Source organism: Orcinus orca, chromosome 2, assembly GCF_937001465.1.
Source record: "Orcinus orca chromosome 2, mOrcOrc1.1, whole genome shotgun sequence".
Taxonomy (NCBI): Eukaryota; Metazoa; Chordata; class Mammalia; order Artiodactyla; family Delphinidae; genus Orcinus; species Orcinus orca.
The window spans coordinates 109,812,867-109,834,248 of NC_064560.1; the positions used below are offsets into that span (position 1 = coordinate 109,812,867).

Here is a 21,382-nt window from a genome sequence, read left to right on the forward strand (position 1 = left end):
CCTAAACATTGTCCTAAATGACCACAAATTTATATTTTGCTATGCTTTTATCTAATAAATTGTCTTTAATTCCAAAGCAGACTCTGTAGAAAATATGCAGATTATTCAACTACAGGTTCTTAACAAAGCAAAGGAGAGACAACTAGACAATTTAGTTGAAAAGTTAGATGCAAGCGAACGTCAAATTAGATATCTGAATCACCAGCTTCTGATAATAAAAGGTAAGATGACAACTGTTGGGTGCTGTCATGTATGAGGTCAGTTGAGCTAGATAGATTGTTTCCAATAATCTCATTTCAAATAAGAAGCTTAGAGAGGTTGACGTACTTGGTCAGCGGCTCAGAGTGAATTAGTCAGCACGAAACGAAAATCTAGGACTTTTGACCCATTGCCTTGGATTTCTCTCCAGATTTGAGGTCCTCATTATTTCCCTTCTTTCTATTCTGTTAGGATCAGTGAACATTATTTAAATATGCTGATAGCATTCCATCCTAAAAAGTTGTTGTATCCTTACATGGTTTACCTCCAATTCCCAAAGAGACTTGTGTTTAGTTTGCAGTACATTTTCTGAGCCTACAAATTAGCCTAATGTTTTAATCCAAGTAAGAGTTTGTGATCCTGAACTGCTTTGGGAGTGCCAAGGAGAAAATGCAGTCATCTCTGGGAGAAGCACATAGTGTAAACACAGATTTCAAATTATAATTGCTTACTCTTCATGCTTTCTGTAGTTTTGGTCAGTGTTGAACTTTGCTTTGTAGAATAATTTTGTGACTGAACTCCAGCTCATTTCAGACTTGATAGTGAAAAGATCTCTTTCTGTAATGCTCATGAAATTTATTTTGTGAGAACTTGTGAACTGTTACAATAACGTATGTGGTAAGAATATAAGATTAGGTGAATTTAAGCGTTCATTGCAAGTATGTATAGAAAGTAATTTGTCCTCAGATTCCTTCTTCGATTAGCAGGTGTTTGTCATATCTATGTAGCTTCTCAAGTAACAAAGGCTGAAATGATTGTTAGGGGACCTTTTGGTCCTCAAGGGGATACATTAAGACTTTTGAAGAGAGTGGTTCCTGTTCTGCAAAAAAAAAAAAATTTTGGTGTCACTCACATTCGTTTTTGAAACCTTTCTAGTTTTCTCGAAATCAAGTGAATTTCATTATCTGAATTGAATTAAATACTACAACATTTATGTGATATAGATCTGATATTTGATAGAGATTGTGACAGTTAGGGTCCCTCTACAGTATAGGGTCCCTCTACAGTAACATATTATTTATATAAAAATTTTAAATACTCTAGATGAAAAGGATGGTTTGGCCCTCAGCCTTCGAGAATCACAGAAACTCTTTCAGAATGGAAAAGAAAGAGAAATTCAGCTTGAAGCACAAATAAAAGCACTGGAGACCCAAATACAAGCATTAAAACTCAATGAAGAACAGGTAAATATTTGATCTTCATTACTTATGGTAAACAGTTGTTTCTTACAATGAAATGTTAGTTACTTAACGTTTGGTATTGTGGGACTGAATTTAGAACTTTGAAGTTTACACCTTCTTCTACCATAAGCCTACATTCCTTTCCCTTTCCTTGGAGGAATGGGTCTCCCATCCACCTAGTCATCTATACACCAGAAATCGGGGGGCGGTGAGACCTCAGCTCCTCTGCTCCCCTTCATCCAGTCAGCCACTGTGTTCTGTTGGGTCTCTTCATTTCTGTCTACATGTCCCTAATTCAGGATTTTACCATTTTTGCAAAAGTCTCTTAACTAGCCTGTAATGTTTTACCCCTTCTAACTCTTTCATTTGGCCATCTGAGTAATCTTTCTAAAGTACAGTTGTAGTTATATCTTTCCCTTGCTTAAAGCCTTTCAATGACCCTGCTTTACTTGTGGGGTGAAGTATGGTGTTGAGATGACTGTCTGATCCTTCCCTTTTTCTTCTCTTACTCTTCTCAAACTTTCCTCAAACTCAACAGTCTGTCTGTTGTTTTTATGTAATCATATGTACTGTCTCCTGTCTCTGGAATGCCCTTTCCTCAACACACTGCTATTTCATGAACAAGCCCATGCTCAAGTGTTTTCTTTTCCTAAGTCTTTCCTGTTTTCTTCCCCAAGCCACATGATCACATCTGTTATAACAGATCTAGAACATCTTGAAGGCAAGAACGGGTGCCCCTCATCTTAGTAGCCCCACCATAAGCCCACTGCCTGGCACATAATAGGTGGTCAGTACAGTGTTCAAAACTGACCTAACCTGTGTATTTCTTTTTGCTTATGTTTCTCTGTTCTTGCCCTGGTACTATCATGAGTGTAGCTTTATGTTGTGTTTTGGAATTTGGTAAACAAGGGCTACCCGTACTATTCTTAAAATATTTAGTAGCTCTTTTTCACATTTTTTCTTCTAGATCTTGCAAATCAACTTCCCATGCTTTATAAAAAATCTTGTTGGGATTTTGATTAGTGAGGCATTGTATTTACCATTTTATGGATGGTAACCAAGTCTTGGAGAGGTCAAATTACTTTTCCAGGATTACAAAGCCAGTTACTGACAAAGCATCAGAACCTAAATTTTCTAACCCCGACAGACTTGCCTCGAAAGTGGTGGCACATTCTTTGATTAATGAGATGGGTGGCCATTTGACGGTGGGAAATAGTCGCAAGTCATTGGTAACCAAGCCTGGTGGTGGGTGATTCATGAGAGTAATACCATTTTGGTGGTTAAAAATGAAAGTGACTTGGTTTTAGATGAGATTTGTAGCTAGTTCTGGATGGTTAAGTGGAAAAGGTTAAAGAATGTTGTCTCATGTCTGGTTTCTTCTCGTCCTTAAGCTCTCAGCTAAAAACAGAGAGGACTTCCCATCCACCTTACATCTAAAGTAGCCTATTGCTTCACATTCTTACTCCCCTTCGCTGTGTCATATTTTATCACTCTATTTAAAAAATATCTGAAATTATCTCTTTTGTTTACTTGTTATTGTCTTTTTTTTTTTTTTTTTTTTTTTTTTTTTTTTTTTTTTTTTTTGCTGTACGTGGGCCTCTCACTGCTGTGGCCTCTCCCGTTGCGGAGCACAGGCTCCGGATGCGCAGGCTTAGCGGCCATGGCTCACGGGCCCAGCCGCTCCGCAGCATGTGGGATCTTCCCGGACCGGGGCACGAACCCGTGTCCCCTGCATCGGCAGGCGGACTCTCAATCACTGCGCCACCAGGGAAGCTCTTTTCTGTCTTTTCTCACCAGAAAGTAGTAGGACTTTAGACCTTGGCTGTTTTGTCATCATGTCCTTAAGTGCTTGGAACCCTGCCTGGCACAAAGTGTCCACCTTATTTACTGAACAAATGAATGAATGTCTTAAGCAGTTAAAGTGGTATTTGGATAAATAGGCAATCTCTGGAACAGAATGAAGAAGAGGCCTCATTTGAAATTTTAATTTTTGTGTGTAATATAGATTATCATCATTTTAAACTTTTTGAAAAATGGTAGTTATTAAAGAGTTGAATTGCTTTTATGTCGTAACCTACATAATCTTTTGGTAATCTTTTTATAAGTTAGAACTTACATTTATAAAAAATAAAGTAGCGTAAATTAAAAAAGCAACAGAATCACCAAGTATATTAGTTTTCTATTGCTGCTGTAACAGATCACCACAAACTTAGTGGCTTAAAGCAGCCCAAATTTATTACCTTACAGGCAGAGGGTCAGAAGTCTGGCGTGGATCTCATTGGGCTAAAATCAAGGTGTCAGTAGTGCTGTGTTGCTATCTGGAGGCTCTAGGGGAGAATACTTTTTTTTTTTTTTTTTTTTGCCTTTTCCAGCTTCTAGAGGCCACCTGCATTCCTTGGTGTATGGCTCATTTCCATCTTCAGAGACAGAAGTTACTGGTTCTGACTTTTCTGCCTCAGTTTTCCTCATTTAAGGACCCTTCTGTGTACATTGGGTCCACCCTAGTAATCCAGGACAGTCTCCTTATTTTAAGGTCATCTGATTAGCAACTTTAATTCAGTCACAACCTTAATTTCCCCTTGCCATGTAACATAACATATTCACATGTTTCAGGGGTTAGGACATGGGCATCTTTTGGGAGCCATTATTTAACCTGCTACACAATTATTTCATAACAGCTGTACAGTTACAGTTTTCAAAACTTCCATTTTAGTAAGTGACCATTGACAGCTGTCATCAGTCTCTCAGGAAACAGTTGTCATTTATCTATGACCTAACAATTGGATTTCCCCCTACACTTGGAGCAAAGAGGGATGCAAACAGCACTGGGACCGGTATAGAAGCAGCAGATTCCTTGCCTGGTACCTATGTTGCCATCATTTGCGCAAAATCCTCTTTCACTGTCCTCGAACAACCACAGATTTTTTTTCTCCATGAATAATGTTTCCAGCAACCATGGGCCTGGTGGGTCTCAGCTAGGGAAGTCTTAAGGAACTAGAGCCACCATGGGGAGACCCTTTCATCTCTACTTTCATTTTAATTAAGCGTGGTTGATTTTTAGAGTTAAAATTCATAAAGAGAGCACAGAGTCAAAATACCGTAAGCATAGGTGTCCTGTGTGTATGTATTTACTAGATGATTAAGAAGTCCAGAACAACTGAAATGGCTCTGGACAGCCTGAAGCAGCAGCTGCTGGACCTGCGTCATTCGGAATCACTTCAGCGTGCGAGGGAGCAGCATGAGAGCATCGTTATGGGCCTCACAAGGAAGTATGAAGAGCAGGTGCTGTCCTTGCAAAGGAAATTGGATGCTACGGTTACTGCACTTAAAGAACAGGTTGGGATGATTTCAAATGAGCAACTGTTATAAACAAGTAAAGCTGGTTATTTTTTATAACTGACATTTTGCAATTCATCATATAGAAATGCTGGTTGTTTGCAGTAGGTGTATGAGTATAATTTAAAAGTCCAAAGAGTTTTATCTATGAATATGCCTTCAAGACATACGATTGGAAATCCTTCCTCTTATAGGATTGGTTAGTACTTTCTCAGTTCTCACATTACTAGTTCTTCGTTTGTCGAGTATTTGTGCATATTGTTCATATGACCTAGAAAAATCCGGACTGAAAGGAAGGAGTGTCTGGGAGCTGGCCTGGACTTGAGAGGTTGTCCTGGGAGCTAACCAGGAGGAGAAGGCTTTTCTTGGGTCTCCCAGTGTTTTGGTTATTAACCTGTCAATAAAGATTGTCTAGATCTTGGGAGAAGAGTTAATTTGGAGAATAGTGTAATCAATAGGGAAGAGATTCTGATCTAAAATCATTTAGATATGAAACTTGAGCATATTTCACAGTTTTTATTTTACCTTTGCCCCAAAGAGAATAAAATGTTGTAAGCTGAGGGTGAGTCAGATAGTGGGTTTGCTTGTGCTCCAAAACCCCAGGGAATCAGTTGAATGAATAACATTTCAGAGATCATTTTTCTCAATGTAATTTCAGAATTAATTTAACCCAAGGAAAGAAGAGAAGAATAATAAGATGTGAGGGTCTGGAAAATCCCACCACACTTAAAATTCACACTGATTTGGGTTGTTCTTTCTTATTTATACAGCTGACTCTAAATTTTTCCATGATTTAGTTAGAGCTATATAAGATTGTGTTAGTGGCAATAATAATTGTATACCATTTCATTTTATTTTACTTTCATATGTGTTTATGTTTTTATTAGACTTATTTTCCTACATAAGGTTTTTTATTCTTTTTATGTAGAAAAATATTGTGAATTTGATCAGTGTGAAGGATATATACGGGTGGGGAAAGACAAAGCCTGTGACAAATTATTAAGTCTACTTTATATAATATTTTAAACAAATGGAATTTGAGATATGGTTTTACTAAGCTTGTCTGTGTTTGGGTAGCAGCATGAAAGTTGGACGGGGAGAGTGGTGCCTCCTTGCATGACGAGAGGAGTGGAGTCTGGTGGCTTTTCCATGCTGGGTTGAGGATCTCTCCATTCTCTGCTGACATGGGCACAATTACACAGGGACAGGCTGGGAGCAATTCCTAGTGTGTTCAACCCCTGTGCCTGCTCCATTCTCTTTTCTCACCTCCCCCATCCCCTCAATAGAAGAACCCTAGACTAGAACCCTAGACAGAACAAAGTTTTAATTCTGTGCTGACTGGGCTTCAGACCCCTCAACCATACGTTGAAGTTACTGATTAAGGCCTTTTCCACTGTTGCATTCTGTGAGTGATTTTTCTTTTCTTTTTTTTTCTTTTTTTTTTTAAATGGAGCATAGCATAGCACTGATGTTAGCTTCTGCTTATAGTTGTATAACTGCTTTGCAAAGTGGTGATTCCAAAGTGCCTAGGGTTTTTCCTTTCTGGGAATGTTTCCTCTGGTATCCCTTTTGTGCTGTCAATTTGCTATCAGTTGGCTCAGCATTTTATATATATATATATATATATATATATATATATATTTTTTTTTTTTTTTTTTTTTTTTTTTTTTTTTTTTGCGGTATGCGGGCCTCTCACTGCTGTGGCCTCTCCCGTTGTGGAGCACAGGCTCTGGACGCGCAGCCTCAGCGGCCATGGCTCACAGGCCCAGCCGCTCCGCGGCATGTGGGATCCTCCCGGACCGGGGCACGAACCCGTGTCCCCTGCATCAGCAGGCGGACTCTCAACCACTGCGCCACCAGGGAAGCCCTAAATTGCATAGTTTTATGAGTATAATCTGTTTCCCTGAACTTGTCAACAGGAAACAGAGTGGCTTAATTGATTGTTGCCTAAGACACTTTCTTTCCCTGTCCCTGTCCATGTAGCTTGTGGGGATCTTAGTTCCATGACCATGGATTGAACCCGGGCCGTGGCAGTGAAAGCCCAGAATCCTAACCACTAGGCCACCAGGGAACTCTTAATTGATTGTTGCATATAGTCAAATTATTGCCATGGTCTGCCTCTTCTTTGTAATGGTTTTCATAACTACCTTTTGTTGAACTTTTTTTGGCCAGTTCTCAGTCTCTTGTAAAAGCTATTGTGGCCTCCCTGGCACATAAATGTTAGTTGTCCCCCACCTCTTGCACACACATTCACACTGTCATGAATATTAGCTCATTCGTTGTGTTTGCCATGTTACTTTGGTGCTTTAGAACCAAGCTTTTCAAGCTGGCCTCGGAGTCAGCAGCAGTGTGCCAAGAGGTTTGCACGGTTGAATAAACATGGACCAATTTCCAGAAGCTTCATTTTGCTCAAAAATTTGGTAGAAAAACTTTAAAGCAAACATGACTACATTATGAAATAGAATACAAAATTCACATGAATTTTTAAGCTAAAAGAGGAGACTTCAGAGTCCCTTTCCTCTGCTTAAGGAGACTGTTAGTAGTATCCTTATGAGATGTATTTTCTATTTGTATCCTTAAGGCATTACTGGGCTTTAGATTATGCTATAAATCAGGCCCCACATGCCTTCTCTCTGCTTCAAAGTCCTTTCTTGATACTCCTCTTACTACTTATTTTCCTCAGGCTTTTTCAGGTAACGTCAGCCAATTACCTTAATTTACTCCTCTGCCTCTCACATGTGCTGCTATTGGCTTGGAATTCAGCCTGTGTAGCCCTTTTTGAATGAGGGGTGATGATTTCTTCTACCTGGGAATGGGATTCCCATGGCTCATTACTTCCAAACACAGTTTCTTTTTGTAGACATTTGAATATATTATATACATGCTCTGGATTTTCTATATATTTCCATGTATTTCCATACACTCACACATTTATCCTGTCTGTTTTTCTTTGACATTTTTCAAGTGTTTTTTTTGTAGCACTCCCTATGTATAAGACACTGCACAGGCACCTTCAAAGAGACTATTAAGAGAAATAAGACATGTAAAAGGTAGAAAGAAAAACATGAGAGAAACAGATCAAGTTTAAAAGAAGTTCAGAAAAGGGAGAGATAATTTTTGGCTGTTCAGAATAGAATGAGCTTTTGGCTGTTCAGCATAGAGTGAGTTTCCATGTGTTTGTCTGTATCCTTGCTGACTTGGGCTACAAACTCCATGGTTCAAAGTGGTCTGCCTCAATATGTATACATACAGTTATACTGAGACTGTAAAATGCAAATAAGCATGTAATACATTTCCTTTGGCTTGAATAGAATCTAGTTTTAGAACAACAGTGCCTTGTGCATATAGAGCAGAGAGGGACTTTAGAAGCCATCAAATTCAGATTCAACGTTTATTATCATAATTACAAAAGAAAAAACAGACTGAGAAGTTGATGACTTGATCGTATAAGTGTGTTCTTCTGACTCCCAGTCCTGTGCACTTGACCTTGTAAAAGAGGTGATCCTGCCAGGTGATGATTTTATATTTGACTTAAAATCCAAGTATGTAAGATCATAACTGTTAGTTTAATATTTAATAACTAACTGATCATGAAAATGACTTCTTGGACACTTTTTCTATTTAGGAAGATATTTGCTGTCATTTGAAAGATCAGGTTAAACAACTGGAAAGGAATCAAGAAGCAACCAAATTAGAAAAGACTGAAATGATTAACAGATTGACGAGAAGCCTGGAGGAGAGCCAGAAGCAGTGTGCCAACTTGTTGCGCTCAGGTCGGTGTCTGCGTGAGCGGTGGCTCCCCAGAAGGCTAGTAGAAATATCTGGAGAGCACACAGTAGGATCCGTGAGTTAAATCCAGAAAAGACAGAAAAGATCATTGGCGACAAAATTTGTTTTAACATCGTTACTGGTATATATGTATGGAGGTGTGGTGTATTTTCATTAGATAATTTGGAAAACCCAGACAAGTATAAGGTAGAAAATAAAAATAGCCAGTAATCCTACTACCCAGAGATAACTGTTGTTAACGTTTAAATGTATTTCCTTCAAGTGAAATGAACACACACATACAGACAATTCCCTGCTTCTGTACACAGTATATTTTAAAATAAATCAAAGCTGAATGTGAAAAAATTGAACAATAAAATATATGTTAAGATAGGTTCTATACCTGAAAGCTAAAAATGGTCATGAAATCCCACTATATTTCGCTTTTAGACTTGATCATTGATCATATAGTTCTATCCTTTTATATAACTTCTTTAATTTTTCTTTTCTTCTAAGTGGAGTAGCCACTTACCTGGTCAGTTGAAGCCCATAAGTTACGTTTTTTGTCACGCTTAAGATTTCTCGTATGGTCTTCATGGTATTAAGTTTGAGACATATGCTTCCTATCACTTTCAGTAGTACTTTTATTTCTTATTTAATAAAATGATATGAGAGTAAAATGCAATAAAATAATCAAATGTTTATATAAACACTACTGTACAGACAAAACTGCCTGGTTTGCTGGTGAATAGCTCACACTGAAGATAGCTCAGTGATCATTCATCAACTGACATATGAAAGTCAGACCTTGGCATATGATGTCAATCAGACTGTTGATACAATGTATGTAAGAGTGGGTTATTCAGAAGTTGAAAAGCCTGTCTAAATGTGTGTGTGTGTGTGTGTGTGTTTTGGTGGAGGCAAAATTTTCATCATACTCCATTTAGGTCCCACCTCTGTGTTCAGTTTTGTATCCTTTTGTTTCACATGGCATTACTTAGCCTTTTCCCTTGCCATTAAAGACTTTGAAAATATGATTTTCTTTTGTTGCATTATATGCCATCATTACTCTGCTTAACCACTTTCCAGATGCTCATTTTCTTTTGAGGAAATCCAATAAAGTCCTTTTAAAATGGGAACCTTTTAACCATTTAGAATATTAGGTTACTAGAGCTTCAAAAGTACAATACCAATATGCTTCTTGTACATGCAGAGGTGGGGTGGTGGAAATAAAAGAACTCAGAGAGAAGCGAAAGGCAGCAAGATGTAGTCTTCTTATTAGACGGTAGAAATGGTTTCCAAAGAATTTTTGCTCTGGCTTTCTGTGAGCTGGAATGTTCTGCTCCTATTAAAGGACTTGTGGAGTGTTAAGGTCTGTAGACGTGGCTGATTTGATTCATGGCAAAGTCACAGTAGCCTGTGTCTTCAACTTCCCAAGGACCTATGGGGAGCCATACTAAATCTGGGAAATGTCTGCACCAGACCTATGCCTTCTGGGTCCTACGAGCTGTACCTTTGTGCTCCTAAAAAGGTAGTTGAAAGGTAATAAAGCAGAGCTCCACCTTCTGTAGCCTCAGTGGATTCAGGTTCTTCTGTACATCACAGGCACTTTGTCCCTTTACATCTGGTGTATTCTATGATTCTTTCTCCCACAGGCTCAGTACAGGAGGTCGCTCAGCTCCAGCTCCAGATGCAGCAGGCACAAAAGGCACATGCTATGAGTGAAAACATGAATAAGGCTTTGCAAGTGAGTGTTGCCCCTGGAAAGAGACTCCATGGGTAACTGAATTAGGCGTTGGTTACATCACCTTTCTGAGCCTGGGCTTTCTCTATATAAAAGAGGTGGCTGGACCGTCTCCAGTCCAGCCCATGGGAGTTGTTCACAACCTCACCCACACATCTAGATAGTCAGACCCAGGTCTGTCCAACTGCAGAGCCAGGGCCCAGCCCCTTCCTTCGCATGGCATATCCTTTCATCTCTGGAGGTGTCCCAGAGATAAGTTTATCTACAGGTGTGGGAAACCTACAAGTTACCTGCCATTCTCTCACATCCTCCTCCAGCACCACTTAACGTTTTCCATGGGAGGAAGAGTTCCAGTATTACCTCCACTGGAAGGAGGCATTTTTTGCCTTTTCACCACTGGCAGACTAAAGTGCAACACTTTCTTGGCAAACCAGTCTCCTCTGTTCTCTACTCTAGTAAGCCGATGTGTGCTGCCACCAGCTTCTCAGCTCAAGGGAGGCTTTTTGTGGAGGACAAAATGTAAGGGAGGGAGGAGTGAGAGAAGCTGTTTACATCTGTTTTCTCATTCATTTATTCAGTTGTTCATTCAGCTTACTTGAAAACCTGACATGTGCTACCTTTATATTTTTAATGTGTGCCAAAAATGCATTTGAAGAAACGTTTCTGCCTTCTATTAATCATTAAAATGAATTTTGAAGAATAAAATGATTCCTTCTATAAAAAATAATGAATATAACTTGCAATAATTTTGTGTTTTAGGAGGAAATAAAAGAACTAAAAGAAGAAATTTCTCTCTATGAATCTGCTGCAAAACTAGGAATATTTCCAAGTGACTCAGAAGGAGAATTAAATATAGAACTCACTGAATCGTATGTGGATTTGGGTATTAAGAAAGTCAACCGGAAAAAATCCAAAGTTAAGAGGTATCTAGAAAATACTTTACTATAGAAGAATTCACATTAATAATATTGATGGTGCATAATAAAAGGGGTTCTTGAGTGCAGAACAATATATTTTAGTAATTTCTAATGAAGTTGCAATGTCAGAAATCAAAATTAACAAAAACCTCAAGTATTAATATTGTACTGTCCCAATAGCAGTAGGGCACTGCAGTTTCAATAAGGTAAAAATGATATAGTTAAAATATGTAAGTTAAATTCTACAACTTAAATTATGTATGTTTTATTACTTAAGGTGGGGGCATATTATTTTTATGATATTAACACTGTGTGTTGGAAGTAGGCATTTATCAATGGTATATGAGAAAATAAGCGTTAATTTTCCCTAGGAACCTTACTGTGACCTTAGTTTTAAAATACGGATTCTGTCTTTTACACTTAATGCAGATATTTTAACACTGCTTAACACAGATATTTTTAGCACTGTCACGGAAGGGAGTGCTTCATCATCCCTTCTAGGGACCAGCGGGGGTAGGGCGGGGAGTGGTCGTGGTAGAAGATGGAGCACATTTAGATACCATTAAGCACGTAAAAGATGAACGAAGGAAAGGATGTATATTTTGAAGCACTTGCTAAGGGGTTGTGCAAGACTCTGGGAGTAGAGTACAAAAGATGAAATAGACATTCTCCTTTCCCACAGGGAGTTTATATTTTGTCTGATGGGGAAAAGGAGACACAGTTGTACGCGACTAAGTACTGTGTGCTAAATGTAATGCTTGATGTACAAAGGGGCATTTATCCATTTGTTCTACTGGTCTGGGATAAAGATGAAAGATGAAAGAGATTGTATTCAGGCTAAGGAAAGCCTTTCTTGGATGCATTCTTTTTTTTTAAATTTATTTTTAAATTTATTTTATTTTTTTAATCTTTTGGCCACACTGCATGGAATGTGGGATCTTAGTTCCCTGACCAGGCATCGAACCCGTGCCCCCTGCAGTGGAAGTGCGGGGTCCCAACTGCTGGACCACCAGGGAAGTCCCCCTTGAATGCATTCTTGAATGAAACCACCACCATCTTGTTTATAGATTAAGACTGAGTTTGCCATCGTTAGTGTTTCTTGAAAGTATTTACTACCTGTTGTGTTTCAGGTATCATGCAACTAAATACAAATGTATAAATCTCCTGCAAGGTTTGTTCCACAATAAGTTTTAGAACTTATGCTGTGATTCCATTTTCTAAACAGTAAAATGAGATTCAGTAAATTAAAATCTCAATCAGGTGATGCTGTGGAACATGATGTTAACATTAGTTGAGTAAGTTTCCATTTATCTGGAGGTCAGTCTTTAGGGACTCTCATCTCAACAGATCCCAACTACAATCTAGAAAGAAGCCAAGAAGCAAATAGCAGACCAAGATTATGGGATGTATTTATTAGGAGCCACCTTGGGGCTCTTATCCCAGGGCCATATTCACTTAGATTTGTTGGTACCCCATGAGTTACCTGATTTCCTAACTGACCACAGAGTAACTGGGTCAGGGAGTTGGGAGAGGTGCTGCCAGGGCTTCAGCCAGACGGCTATGCCTCAGCAAGGAGAGAACTACAGGAACGCATGGTGCCAGAGCTGCTGAGCACCGGGGTAAGCAGCTTTATACATCTAGGCCTGTTCTAATCCACATCAGAATGTCCACAGTCATGATCCTGAGTTGTCGAAGAAAGCCTTCAGCTTTGGTTAGTTAATTAAAGCAAAAAGTGGATGAATGTGCTTTAAACAGATTTACGTAAAAATTTAAAGTTAAAATGTAGTCATCTGGAAAATTTACTGCTGTGAATGCATTTCCTGTTAATGCCAGATTAATTCTAAGGGGCTAGTGGAAAGAGCACGGTCTTTAGATCCAGATTTGTTTTGAATCATAGTTTTGCCATTTATTACTAACTTTATGACCTTGGGCACATTTCTTGACTTTTCTGAGCCTGTTTTCTTTTCAGGCTTTTTCTGTCAGGTAGATTATAGCGTATCCCTTGGGGGATAAAACAAGGATTAAAATAGATAATGAATATAAAGGGCCTCATGTAATAAGTTCTGGCACATATTAGGCACTTAATCAGTGGTAGGTGTTACTATTTTATTTAAGAGATGCTTGGTTAAAATATACCATTGATCAGATTTTATATTAATCAACTTTTGATTGGACACATATTTTATAAAAAGTCCTTGATCCTCATTTAAATCTTGGGGAAAACGTGGGACCCACATTATCATTTTAGAGTAGGGAAAACCGGAGCTCAAAGAGCTGAACGCCTTAGCCCAAGAAGACAGACCCTTAGCAGCAGAACCGGTACTTAAACCCAAAGCTTGATTGTCATGTAAATCTGTTGGCTCTTATTTGCATGACAGTCAAACCTTTTTGCCTTAAACTTCATTCTTTTATATATATATTTTGTTGTTGTTGTTGTTGTTTTAGAGGATTAAAGATTTAATTCCTGCCAAAAAAGATTTCTCTCCAACTTATTACTTTAACTTGTGCCATAATTAGCCTGGGAATTGGGTAGATAATACATGTATATGTGTATAGGTTTGTCTTTCCAAGTAGACTTACTCCATCATGATGTTTACTAAAATGTATTTACTTCTTTGCCCTTTCTATTTAATTAGCACTTATAACCCAAATCCTACGGTAATTTAAAGCACATTCCTATAGATAATAAACTTGAGATATCACATTGCCGTTGTACCAAAAGGAATGCCAGCTGCATTCAACCAAGCAAGTGGGGAATAACTAAAGCAAGTGGGTAGTCACTGAGGCTCAGTAAGGAGATGTTCAATGAAGTGCAGGATAAGTGAGAAAGATTAGCTTGTACTCATCCCTCCCACCAGCACTTTAATGGATAAGAATTCAGCTTTGAGGAAAAAGTAAAAATATTTATTCTTAGTTCAAAGTGAGAGGAGATATAGGAGAGATTAGATGTGTACCTTTCCTCTGCTGGATTGTGGTTCTTAGAACAAAAGGAAGCAGCACTTTCCCAGTGTTGAGAATTTTAGTTCTTTGTTGACTTGAGCTGCTTTCAAATCACTGACCCAAATATTAGCGGCTCCAAGCTTTCACTCCCGACTACCACCTCCCTCAAGCTACTGCCTAGTAAACTTTAAGGGTTTAGCCTCAGTGTTCTATTTCACGTTCATGGAATTTGAGTAGCTAAATCCTCATGCAGCCTGCAGACAGCTTCCCCTCTCCCTTATTGTAGTTGGCTGCGAAGCTCAACTAATAAACATTTAACAAGTGGAATGCCTTTTCCCTAGGTCTTCTCAGCAGGCTTCATAAGGGACTACAGTTTATTTGGATTGAGGGGAACCAACCTTCACAGGGCTCACTAGTGAGCCTAATACAGGGCTGGTCACCACTGCTGACTTTTCCCTTTTGGGAAAGAAGAGAAAATTATTTTAGCAAGCACTCTCTCTGCTCTGACTTGGCTCCCTCTAGGAGTACATGATGTGCTATTTCAGTGGTCAAGGTTCAGTAAGAAAAGAAGTTAGGGATGCATAATTTGTTAACTGCTGAAAGTTAGTTCATGTCTTACAGCACAGGAAGATGCATTGCAATATGTTTTATATTTCTTATATAATTATATTTATGTCTTACATTTCTATATAAAGAGAAGTGGTTTAAGTTGGCGATCTACACATACAGACATATTTACACTATATTACACATACAAAAGTTGTGTATATTGATAAATATGTAGTATATCGCCAGGATCTCTTTTTGTAATATTAAAAAAAGCCTAATATTTTGTTCATCCTTTCTCTCTGTATACATGTGTGTATAATACACACAATATACATATGTATGTATGTGTGTGTATATATATATATTTTTTTTAACATTTCATTGGAAATCATATGAAACTGAAAAACAGGAAAAAATGTTAATTCAGGTACTATTCTTTCTTTTTTTAGAAAGACTTTAGTTTTTTCTTTCTTTCTTTAGCAAACTGACTTTATTTAATAATGTGCCAGAAGTGTTAAAAATATATATAGCACTTTAGGTCTGTGGTTTCTAGTTCAGATTTTTTTTTTAAACATCTTTACTGGAGTATAGTTGCTTCAGAGTGGTGTGCTAGTTTCTGCTCTATAACAAAGTGAATCAGCTATACATACACATATATCCCCATATCTCCTCCCTCTTGCGTCTCCCTCCCACCCTCCTTATCCCACCCCTCTAGATGGTCACAAAGCACCGAGCTGATCTCCCTGTGCTATGCGGCTGCTTCCCACTAGCTATCTATTTTACATTTGGGAGTGTATATATGTCCATGCCACTCTCCCACTTCGTCCCAGCTTACCCTTCCCCCTCCTCGTGTGCTCAAGTCCATTCTCTACGTCTGCGTCTTTATTCCTGTCCTGCCCCTAGGTTCTTCAGACCTTTTTTTTTTTTTAATTTTTAGATTCCCTATATATGTGTTAGCATACAGTATTTGTTTTTCTCTTTCTGACTTACTTCACGCTTTATGACAGACTCTAGGTCCATCCACCTCACTACAAATAACTCAATTTCTTGGAAAGACTTTAAAAAAATGTTTTTTAGAACATTTTTAGATTTACAGAAAAATTAATATAGTACAAAGAATTCCCCTATACTGTGCACCCATTTTCCCCTGTTAACATCTTACAACAGCATGGTATCTTTGCTACAACTAATGAACTAATATTGATGGATTATTATTAACTAACGTCCATAGTTTATTTAGACGTCCTTAGTTTTTACATCATGTCCTTTTTCTGTTCTGGGATTGCACCAGAATACCTCCTTACATTTTGGAGTCATTTTTCCTTAGGTTCCTCCTGACTTTCCTTGTTTTTGATGACCTTGACAGTCTGAGAAATACTGGTCAAGCATTTTGTGGGAAGGAAGATCCTCTTGAAATTTGAATGTTTTTCTCATGGGTGGAACCATATGAGGTTCCATTTTCATCACATCACTTTAAGGGTACATACTATCAGCTATTTATTTCTTTTCAAAAGTAACTTTCTCCTTTATTATGGAAAAATAAGAAAATATGGATTAAAAGCACCCATAATCTTACTTCAACCCCCATGAAGAAAACCACTATTAGCATTTTGGTATTAAGTTCCACATTATCTGTTTTGTAGGTTTCTAAAGATAAAATACTTTGAATATACTACTTTATAATGTAACTTTTAACTTAGTACATTCTGAAATCTTTAGATGTCAGTAAATGTTGTAAATACTTACTAGCGGACATGTGGATGAATGAACTATATTTTAGTTAGTAATACACTGTTTAAAATTTTTTAAACTGTTAAGTAATGCAGTATTATAAACATACTTGTTGAGTCTTTATTCATGTCTTTGGTTATTTCCTTAAGATGTGGGTGAATATTCTTGTTAAAGAGTATGCATGTTTGAGGCTTTTGATACAAGTGTTGTCAAGCAACCCTGTAGTTTGCATTATTACCCATATCTGTGATAGTACCTATTTCTTTGTACCCTATCCATTGCTGAGGGTTATCACTTTTCCTGTTTAAAAATTTTATAAAGTTGGATCCATCACTTTTTTTCCCTTATAATTTCTTGATGGTATTTCTCTAGTACTTTTTATAGTTTTATTTTACCTTTTAAAACTTTTAAAATTGTGAAATATAACACATAAAGAAGAGTGTCTGAAACATGAGTGTATAGCTTAATGCATGATTTTAAAGTGAATTCCCATGGAACTACCACAGAGGCCAAGAAATAAACATTGTCAGTAGCTGCCCATATTCCTCTTTCCAGTCATAACCTTGAGGTTACTACTATCTTAACTGTTACGGTAATTATTTTCTGGCTTTTTGTTCTTTTAAGACCTTATTATCCATGCCTAAACACTATAGATTAGGTTTGCCTTTATTTAGAGAACTCATACATTAGGTGGTTTTTCTTTTTCCTTTTCTTCTACAGCTTTATTGAGATATACAGTTGACCCTTGAGCAACATGGGTTTGAACTGCAGGGGTCCACTTATACGTGGATTTTTTCAATAAATATGGAACGTGTATTTTTATTTTACAGGTGGTGGGGGGGGAATCGGCGCCCCCAACCCTCCACATTGTTCAAGGGTCAACTGTATTTCAAATACCATAAAATTCACCCATTTGAAGTGTACACAGTTCAATGTGTTTAAGTATACCCAGAGTTGTCCATCTGTCACCACAACCTAATTTTAAAACATTTCAATATCCCGCACAAGAAACCCAGTACTTTTTACCAGTCATTCCCCATTATCCTGTCCTCACAGCTCAGGCAAACACTAATCTACTTTCTACCTCTATGGATTTGCCTGTTCTTTACATTTCACTTAAATAGATTCATATAATATGTGGTCTTTTGTGATTGGCTTCTTTCACTTAGCTCATAATGCTTTCAAGGTTCATCCATGTTGTAGCATGTATCAGTACTTTAACCCATTTTGTAGCCAAATAATAGTCCATTGTATGAATTTACCACATTTTGCTTATTTATTCATCAGCTGATGGACATTTATTTGGATTGTTTCTGTTTCTACTTTTTGGCTATTATGAATAATGCTGCAAATTTTTGAGTGGACATATGCTTTCAAACTGTATGTTTAGAATTTTGAAAAATAGTCAAACAGTTCAAAGTGGCTGCAGCATTTTACATTGTCACTGGCAATGAATGAAGGTTTCAATTTTTTCATTTCCTCATCAGCACTTGGTATTTTCCATTTAAAAAATTATAGTTTCTTTGGGGGTATTGAATGGTTTCTCATCATGGTGATTTGCTAATGATGTGGTTTTTACTTAATGGCTAATTATGTTGAACATCTTTTCATGTGTTTATTGGCCATTGTGTATTTTCTTTGGGGAAATGTCTATTCACATCTTTTGCCCATTTTAAAATTGGGTTGTCTTTTTATTGTTTAATTTTAAGAGCTCTTTATATATTCCGAATTTAAGTTCCTTGTCAGATATATGGTTTGGATATATTTTCTCCTATTCAGTGGGTTGTCTTTTCACTTTCTTGATAGCATCCTTTGAAGCACAAAAGTCTTTAATTTTATGAAGTCCAACTTATGTATATTTTCTTTGGTTGCTTGTGCTTTTGGTGTCTAAGAAACCATTTTCTAATCCAGGGTTCTGAAGATTTATACCTATGTTATCTTATAAGGGTTTTATCTCTTACATTAAGTCTTGAGACCCATTTTGAATTAATTTTTGCATATGATAATGAGATAGGGTTCTAACTTCATTCTTTTGTATGTGGATAGCCAGTTGTTTCATACCATTTGTTGAAAAGACTCTTCTCCATTAAATTGTTTTGGCACCCTTGTTGAAAATCTATTGACTGTGAATGTGAGGGTTTATTTCTGGACTCTCAGTTTTATTCCAGTGATCTATATGTCCTTAGGCTAGTACCACACTGCCTATAGATTGCTATACCTTTGTAGTAACGTTTGAAATTGGAAAGTGTGGGTCTTCCAACTTTGTTTTTCTTTTTCAAGATTTCTTTGGCTAATCTGGGTCTCTTGCCTTTCCCTATGAATTTTAGGATCAATTTGTCAGTTTCTGCAAAGAAACCAGCTGAACTTTTGATAGGGGTTGCAGGGAATCTATAGAACAATATTGTGTTCTGATCCCTGAACACGGGATGTTTTTCCATTTATTTAGGTCTTCTTTTATTTCTTTGCAGTGTACCAGTCATCTACTTTTATAATTTTGTGGCTTTCAGTGTACTAGTCATATGTCTTTGTTAAATTTACTCCAAAGTATTTTATTCTCTTGCCTATTCTTTTTGCTGGATTGTTTTCTTAATTTTATTTTCAGGAGGTTCACTGCTAGTGTGTAGAAATACAATTGATTTTGTATATTGATCTTGTATCCTGCCACATTGCTGAACTTGTTAATTAGTTCAAATAGTTTTTTAGTGGATTCCTTAGGATCTTTTATATTCAAGATCATGTCATCTGAAAATAGAGATAGTTTTACTTCTTTCTTTCCAATCTGGATGCCTTTCACTTCTTTTTCTTGACTAATTGCTCTAGCTAGAATCTCTAGTACAATGTTGAATAGAAGTGGCAAGAGCAGACATCCTTGTCTTGCTCCTGATTTTACAAGGAAGTATTCAGTCATTCTCCATTAAGCATGAATTCTGGCTGTTAGTTTTTCATAGATATAGGTTCTTTAGATTTTTTTCATCAAAATTTTGTTTGTGAAACTTATGTTGTAGCATGTAGCTGTAGCTCATTCATTTATATATGTAAATATATGTGTGTGTGTGTGTAACTTTATTTGTATGAATATTCCACAGTTTATTTTCCATCCTACTGTCCATAGAGTCTTAATGTTATTTCCTGGTACAATGTGCATACATTTCTGTTGGGTATATAATATGAAGTGAAATTGCTTGTAGTACTTGTGTTTCAACTTTAATAGGTAATGCCAAGCTGTTTTCTAAAGTAGTTGTGCCGGGCTTCCCTGGTGGCTCAGTGGTTGAGAGTCCGCCTGCCAATGCAGGGGACATGGGTTCGTGCCCTGGTCTGGGAAGATCCCACATGCCGCGGAGCGGCTGGGCCCATGAGCCATGGCCACTGAGCCTGCGCGTCCGGAGCCTGTGCTCTGCAACAGGAGAGGCCACAACAGTGAGAGGCCTGCGTACTGCAAAAAAAAAAATAATAATAAATAATAAAGTAGTTGTGCCAATTTACATCCCCACCAGAAGTGTATGAAAGTTTTAATTGCTCTGTCTTCTTGCTGTTACTTGTTATTGTCAGTCTTTTAGTTTTAGCCACTTAATGTGTAGTGATATTTTATTGTGGTCTTTATTTGCATTCTCCCAGATTATGAATGAGATTGCACTCCATTAAAAAAATATGCCTGTTGTGTTTATTGGTGGCTTGCGTGTGGGGGGGGTGTGTGTGTGTGTGTGAAGAAGGACTTGTTCATGTCCCTCCTCAGTTTTTACATGATTTTTTGTGTGTGCATGTGTTCTGTTGATTTATAGGCGTTTTTGTTGAAAACTGTTCTAGATAAGAACTCTTTGATGTTATGTGTGTTGCAGATATCTCCTCTCACTCACTTCTTCTCTTTCTTCCCTCTGGCTTGCCTTTTTAACCTTTTAATGTATCTCTTGATGAATGGAAGTTTTTAAACTTTAGTCAAATTTATCCATCTTCATGGTTAGTGCTTTTATAGTCCCTTTAAGAAACCTTTCCTTACTTCAGGATCATGAAGCTATTCTCTTATGCTGCCTTCTAAAAGCTTTATTGCTTTGCCTTATACTTCAGTTTTACCATCTATCTGGAATTGCTGTTCTTATTAGGGTTTTTCTGATTATTCTTGCTCGTTTACACTTCCAAATGAACTTTATATTTTACTTGTTCTGTTCTAGGAAAAAAATCCTGATAATATTTTTACTAAGATCATCTTAAGTATATAAACCCAGGGAGAATTGATATCTTTATGATGTTGAATTTACTTAAGAATATAACATGTCTTTTCATTTGCTTAAATCTGTTTTTGTCTTTCAAGTGTGTTTTGAAGTTTTTCACATTTAGGTTTTGCACAATTCTTGTTAAATTGATGCCTCGGTATTTTATTTTGCAATAGTGAATGGCATGTTCTTTTCCATTATTTCTTCTGAGTATTGTTTGTATATATTATTTCTATATTGTGTGTTATAACCTGTTGCCTTCTAATTCTCTTATTGTTTGTAATAGTTTTTCCATTAGATTATAAGTTTTTTAGATATAATTATATCATCTGCTAATGGAGATAATTTTACCTCTTCCTTTCCACTTATGCTCCAAATTGCTTTTCTTTTTATGGTTATATCAGAGTTCCTACAATTTATTTTATTTAAATAGCAATAGCAATAGTATAAATGTTCTTTTCCAAAGTGGTCGTACCATTTTGCATTCCCAGAAGCAAAGTCTGAGAGTTTCAGTTGTTCTGTGCCATTGTTAAATCTTGATAGCCAATCTTTTAAAATTTGAGCACTTCTAGTTTGTGTGTAGTGGTATCTCATTGTGGTTTTAACTTGTATTTCCCTAATGGCTAATAAAGTTAAACATCTTTTGATATGCCTTGCTTTCCTTTTTTCTTGTTGTGCTTAATTATTATTTGTATATGTTGTTTGGTCTTCATATATTTCAGGATACAAGCCCTTTGTCTGATATGTGTT

At 37.2% G+C, this 21,382-nt stretch overlaps 1 protein-coding gene across 4 annotated transcripts in view; it reads left to right on the plus strand.

Moving 5' to 3' along the window:
- Positions 1-21,382, plus strand: part of CEP152 (centrosomal protein 152) — a 96,567-nt gene that overhangs the window by 26,366 nt on the left and 48,819 nt on the right. For 2 of the 4 annotated variants that reach the window (XM_049706035.1, XM_033408398.2), the window contains exons 7-12: positions 78-221; positions 1,303-1,442; positions 4,575-4,775; positions 8,401-8,548; positions 10,199-10,290; positions 11,047-11,210. In XM_049706035.1, the coding sequence (XP_049561992.1) occupies positions 78-221; positions 1,303-1,442; positions 4,575-4,775; positions 8,401-8,548; positions 10,199-10,290; positions 11,047-11,210 (889 nt within the window). The remainder of the gene's footprint in view (positions 1-77; positions 222-1,302; positions 1,443-4,574; positions 4,776-8,400; positions 8,549-10,198; positions 10,291-11,046; positions 11,211-21,382) is intronic. The other 2 variants (XM_033408397.2, XM_033408401.2) reach the window with 1 other exon arrangement.